The sequence below is a fragment of the Ranitomeya variabilis genome, chromosome 3 (genome assembly GCF_051348905.1).
Source record: "Ranitomeya variabilis isolate aRanVar5 chromosome 3, aRanVar5.hap1, whole genome shotgun sequence".
Taxonomy (NCBI): domain Eukaryota; kingdom Metazoa; phylum Chordata; class Amphibia; order Anura; family Dendrobatidae; genus Ranitomeya; species Ranitomeya variabilis.
In genome coordinates, this window is record NC_135234.1 from 286,113,403 (window position 1) to 286,120,122 (window position 6,720).

The following is a 6,720-nucleotide window of genomic DNA, read 5'->3' on the forward strand; positions in this document are numbered from 1 at the left end:
TCACAGGCAGTAATGCAGCATTCCTGACGGGACGCCGCTTCCTTCCACGCACGGTAGGCTCTCTGCGTTACCAGCTCCCCCTGTCTTCTAGCAGGTATGGCTACTTTCACACTAGCGTCGTACGACGTGGCGACGTACTGACGCAAACTGAAAGAAAAACACAACGGGGGCAGCGGATGCAGTTTTACAACGCATCCGCTGCCCAATTGTGATGTCCGGAGAGGCAGGGGCGGAGTTCCAGCCGCGCATGCGCGGTCGGAAATGGCGGACACGACGCACAAAAAAAGTTACATGTAACGTTTTTTGTGCCGACGCATCCGTCGCACGACTGATGCAACGTGTGGCAATGCGTCGCTAATGCAAGTCTATGGAGAAAAAACGCATCCTGCAAGCAATTATGCAGGATGCGTTTTTTTTACCAAAACGGCGCATTGCGACGTGCATTGTACGACGCTAGTGTGAAAGCAGCCTATGGAGCCAGCACAGGTGAGTGCATGGTTTAATGTTGCATTGATGGCCTGGTCCTCTGGGCTGACTCCAGTCTCATGCCTTTTTTGCCAAAGCTGTACCTGGAACCCATTTGCAGCTAGGCCTTGGACCTCTAGGCTATGATAGGGCCATATGTCCAGGCTACATCTCATGACTGGACTTCAGTTAGTTGCCGGTCGTGTCTGCACAGAGCCTTATGATTGGGCTTCAGAGTGACTTTTTGGAAGCATGCTTTCCATTTTCTGGTTCAATAAGCAAGTGTTTCACTTTTCCTTGCAACTTAACTACTCCATCCAGAGGAGAACACAAAGTGTTAATTCAGCACATTGTCTCCATGAAGACTGCCCTCCAGCTGCTGCTCATTTAATTAGCCCCTTCGGGTGGAGTCAGTCTGACAAATGAGATGTACTGTTCAGAGTGGAGATTTATCTGGAACTCTGATAGATGGCTCTTTTGCTTAAAAGTGTAAGTCATACTGCTTCTATGCATCATATTGAGTGCCTCCATGCATAATACTGCATCATAGCACCTCTATGCATCATATTGAGTTCCTCCGTGCATAATACTGCATCATACTGCTTTATGCATCATATTGCGTGCCTCTGTTCATGATACTGCATCATAGTGCCTCTATGCATCATATTGAGTGCCTCCGTGCATCATACTGCATCATAGTACCTTTTTGCATCATATTGAGTGCCTCTGTGCATGATACTGCATCATAGTGCCTCTATGCATCATATTGAGTGCCTCTGTGGCATCATACGGCATAATACTGTTTCATAATGCCTTTGTTCATCATAGTGCTTCATGGTTCCTATATGCATCATAGTGCTTCATTGTTCCTATATGCATCATATTGCATCATAGGGTTTTGGTGCCCTTTTGCCTCAGGGGGTATCATTAGTGTGTCGGGCTTGGTGCCTTTTTCGCCTCTGGCTGTGAGCCACTGGGTCAGACCTTCTGTCTGGTGCCTTGTTGTGTGGCCGCACATTGTATCATGGGCCTGCCACTTCACATTTTTGTCTTGGGCCTCAACTCTGAATATGGAGTCCTTGTGTTTTTGGACCCAGATCCAGCTTGTTAAGGTACCTTCACACTAAGCGACGCTGCAGCGATACAGACAACGATGCCGATCGCTGCAGCGTCGCTGTTTGGTCGCTGGAGAGCTGTCACACAGACAGCTCTCCAGCAACCAACGATGCCGAAGTCCCTGGGTAACCAGGGTAAACATCGGGTTGCTAAGCGCAGGGCCGCGCTTAGTAACCCGATGTTTACCCTGGTTACCAGTGTAAAATGTAAAAAAACAAACACTACATACTCACCTTCGCGTTCCCCGGCGTCCGCTTCCTGCACTGACTGTGAGTGCCGGCCCTAACAGCAGAGCAGTGACGTCACCGCTGTGCTGTGCTTTCACTTTACGGCCGGCGCTCAGTCAGTGCAGGAAGCGGACGGCGGGGGACGCGAAGGTGAGTATGTAGTGTTTGGTTTTTTTACACTGGTAACCAGGGTAAACATCGGGTTACTAAGCGCGGCCCTGCGCTTAGTAACCCGATATTTACCCTGGTTACCATTGTAAAACATCGCTGGTATCGTTGCTTTTGCTGTCAAACACAACGATACACGCCGATCTGACGACCAAATAAAGTTCTGGACTTTAACCAATGACCAGCGATATCACAGCAGGATCCTGATCGCTGCTGCGTGTCACACTCAACGATATCGCTAGCCAGGACGCTGCAACGTCACGGATCGCTAGCGATATCGTTTAGTGTGAAGGTACCTTTACTTCATTCTTCACAACAGGGCTTAGTCAAGCAAACAAATATGCTTGAATTGGCTTAGTAAAATCTGCGTTTCTTCTGTTTGGAACAGATCTCTCAGGTAGGTTCTACTTTGAGTGCTAAAGGCAGGTCTATTACATAATTAGCTTTAAAAGATGACATGCGTAATTTTGGTACATCCTATAAAAGGACATACTACTGTCCTGGGAGCAGAAAATACCACGAGTTGAAAGAAAGGATTCCTTCCTCCTCAGAATACTTTGCCCTAAGATATTAGGACCATCTACAATTTTCATAGTTTTAGGGGCACCCTCAAAACACATTTGTTCAGAGCGGCCTATCATGTAGCCCATTCACTATCTCCATCTATCCCCACCCCCTGAAGATGGCTGTGCCATCATTGTAAATAAAACATTGTTGATACACACCTGTGCTTTGTATCTTCCCTGCCTCATTGTAGATTGTAAGCTCTCACGAGCAGGGTGGTTTTATTTTGCTTTAATTATTATATGGTTGTTACTTATGACTGTTGTGTTTGAGACTGTCAAACTGTAAAGCGCTGCGGAATATGTTGATGCTATATAAATAAAAGTTTGTTGTTGTTGTTATTATTATTATTAATCCTTCCCAAACTCCACATTTGGCAATCAGATAGACAGACAGATTCTTGTCCCATAAGTCTGTTGCGTTTTGTTTACCAGGGACATCAGCACTGCCTTTTGTACCTTGTGGTGAAGCAGCAGCAGTGTGTCGTGTGGCAGAGGATCCCATTCTCGCTGCTCTTACAGCAGTCACGGCTCCTAAGATAAATTAAACTGTATCCAGGGCTCTTACTGTTAAGACCCCATAGTCTCACTGCCTCACAGTAGATAATCTCCCTCTGTGATGAGGAAGAAACCTACTTTTTCTCTAGCCATGGAATATGGTTACTCCCACAATGGCAGTCTGAGTGTATAAAGATCCCTGAGAAGATTGCCTCTTGGGATATGTACCATATTTGTCGGACTATAAGACGCACTGGACCATAAGACACACCCCAAATTTGGGGTGAAAATTGCAGAAAAAAGATTTTTATAAGATGGGGGTCCGTCTTATTGTCTGAATTTACAGTATCTTACCTGAGGGCTGGCGGTGGCCGTGCAGGGTCACAGGAGGCATGGTGTTGGCGGAGGTGGGGTGATGCGGTACGGCGTGCACCTGAGCAGGGTCCCTTCCTGTTTAGGTGGGCGACACCACGGCCTTGTGTCCATGGGAGGTTTGCAGCAGTGGTGTGGCGACGGCAGAGGTGCGGGGATAATGAGCGGAATGGCGTGAGCAGGGTCCCTTCCACAGGTGAGGTGACGCAGCGGCCCGGTATGCAATGTGAGCAGCAGAGCCGGGTTAATCACCGGTTTATTGGTGGCGGCGGACATCTTCCCGAGGCCGCGCGTGCGCAGATGGAGTGCTCTGCTTCCCGGGGCTTCAGGAAAATGGCCGCGGGAGGCCGCGCGTGTGCAGGTGGAGATTGTGGCGGCCATTTTCCTGAAGCCGAGATCTAAATCTGCGAACTTTTCAGCGGTACCATGGTTATTTATATCTGTCTTATTGATTTTGTGTTATTCCACTTTGTGTTCGGCGGTATGATAATAAAGCGTTGTTTTTTGCCTCGTGGTTTGTTTGTTTTTTACGGTGTTCACTGAAGGGGTTAACTAGTGGGACAGTTTTATAGGTCGGGTCGTTACGGACGCGGCGATACTAAATGTGTACTTTTATTATTTTTTTTTTTATTTAGATAAAGAAATGTATTTATGGGAACAATATATATATTTTTTTTCTTTACTTAAGAAATGTTTATTTTTTATTTTTACACATCTAAATTTTTTTTTTTTTAACTTTGTCCCAGGGGGAACATCACTGTATAGTGACAGTGCTTTGCAGAGCACTGTGTCAGATCAGCAATCTGGCGTGCCCTGCTCCTGGCTCACCAGCGCCGGCTCTGAGCTGGCGCTTGGTAAGCCACCTCCCTGCAGGACCAGGAAGTATCTCCGTGGCCATTTTGGATCCGGGGCCTGCAGGGAGGAGATACTCGGTACAAAGTGAGCACATCGCCTTGTACCGATTGTCTCAGGGAAGCCTGCAGGGATCCCCCTTCCTGCGCGATGCTTCCCTATGCCCCCGGAACACTGCGATCATGTTTGATCGCAGTGTGCCAGGGGTTAATGTGCCGGGAGCGGTCCATGACCGCTCCTGGCACATGGTGCCGGATATCAGCTGTGATAGTCAGCGGACACTCGGCCGCATTCCCCCCCCGTGAGCGCAGCCGATCGCATATGACGTACTATCCTGTCCCTGGGAATTAAGTCCCAGGTCACCTCGATGGGATAGTACGTCATATGGGATTAAGGGGTTGAGGCTGCTTTCACACATCAGTTTTTTGCCGTCAGGCACACTCCGACGAATGTTGGAAAAAAAAAAAAAAACTGATCCGTTGCAAATTGTGAAAAACTGATGCGACGGATCTGGCTTTTTTGACGGATCCAACTAGCTGATCCCTAATTGGATCCCAATAAAATTGGAGCAGGCTCAGTTAAAAAAAACAAAAAACAATCCGTCGCTGGATTCCACCATTTGACGGATCCAGTGCCATAGGGTTTCATTGTAGCAAACGATGGACGGCAAAGGACACAAAAAACTTTACTATGTCCGAGTTTTCCTGCCGCCGGAAAACCAATTTTCGATGGATCTGGCAATAAACGGATGAAACGTGAGACCATCCATCACAATCTGTCGCTAATACAAGTCTATGAGAAAAAAACGGATCCTGCGGCAACTTTTGCCAGATCTGTGTTTTTTCAGAATTCTCTGGATTGTGATTGACTGCAAAAAACGGATGTGTGAAAGCAGGCTTAGACATGGCTTTTACTAGATATGCTAATAAAATGAATGCCATAATATGTAAAAAGAAATTCACAAAGGGAGATCTTTAAATCCAATTGATTAATGCACAAGATTCCTTGTCCTTAATGTGGTGAGTAAACAATCCAACCACTTCTGTTGTGCTGAACCACATGCTCTGTCACTGACTCTGTTGTTGCGGACGCAACCGCGTAGCAATCCCTACTTGGGTGAAGCGCAAGTGCTGTGGTTTTACCAATCTCGTTATCTAGGGTTCTATGCGACTGTTTTAAATACGCCATCTCCCGTCATGTCTCCATGTAGATTCGGTAACTGAGACAGAACACCAATGTTCTGTCTGTTTCCATTTTTTACTTAGGTTTTATTGGCAGATAAATGGTGTATCCTGGTTAGTAATCGTGACCACCATTGTGAGTACAGAGAAAAGCGGGGAAGACAGTTTTTATATGTTGGCATCAGAATGTACATCTTTGATGCAGAAGAGGGGGAAAAAAGAGGGGGTAGGGCAGCCCCTTCGAATCAGTGAGTTCCTAGCTCCATAGCCAAAAGAATCCCAGTCCCTGATAAACCTTTTTAAAGGGGTTATCCAATCTTATTAGAAAGTCTGCAGTCACCCTGTGACTGCAGACTTTCAAATCCTGACATCGCACGCAGAGCGCACTGTAAAAATTATTTGGTGCCTGTGGTCAGCCTGAGTGTTTGTGACCACAAGTATGCAATATGCATACTACCAGCCACAATTCGAGTAGACGTGCGTAGCCTCGCTCAATTCACTTGTATTGAGTCTGACCATGCAAGTCTGATGTGGAATGTGGCAGGAAGCAGGCGTATCACAAGCACGCGGTCACATGACTGCCTCGTGTCACTGACCGCACCGGAAAATTCTCACAACATAACTGCAGACTTTAGTGCTGTGCCTGGACAAACTATTTAAATATTATAATGCTACCTTGACTTTAAGGTTGTTTGCAGATGCATAACCCATAGTAACAAGTATTTCTTCTTTTTTTTCTTAGCTTTGGATGTATGTGAAAAGTGGGGGGAAAGCCCTCCACTGCAACCTCGGCACATGAGGGAAGCTCTTAGGCGACTGAAGACCAAGGGGCAGATCCCAGATTCCAAATACAAGAAGATCTTGTTCAACTAGTATTGTTTGTGAGACATTTTGCATCAGGAAACTGGTGTGGACATTCCAATTAATAAAGACTGTTAGGGGGTCCTGGAATGGTGCAGATTTGGATGAAATATTGTGGCTGTTCTATGTCTCGGTGAATAAAAAGATCAGTCGTTGCATTACTACTGTTTTCCCCCAATATTATACGTATTTATAAATGGGTTTTTAGACTGTAAGATGACTGTGAATGAGCTGTGTGAAATTCTTGTTTCACAATTATCTTGCCATATAAACAGGCTGCCAATCACGAAAGATCTTTATTCTGAGTGGCATTGTGCTGTATAAACAGGACTTGCACTGCTGCCAATTATGACAGGCTTTGTGCACTGACCAATCTAGTATAGTTAGCTTGGTGCACATAGTTTACTTTAAATTCTT

General features: G+C 46.2%; 1 protein-coding gene across 1 annotated transcript in view; it reads left to right on the plus strand.

Annotated features, from left to right (window-relative positions):
* The window catches only part of TAF11 (TATA-box binding protein associated factor 11), a 206,046-nt gene extending 199,582 nt beyond the window's left edge, over positions 1 to 6,464 (plus strand). The window contains exon 5 of the mRNA XM_077295535.1: positions 6,185 to 6,464. Within this exon, the coding sequence (XP_077151650.1) occupies positions 6,185 to 6,315 (131 nt within the window). The 3' untranslated portion in view covers positions 6,316 to 6,464. The remainder of the gene's footprint in view (positions 1 to 6,184) is intronic.
* The last annotated feature ends 256 nt before the right edge of the window (positions 6,465 to 6,720 follow it).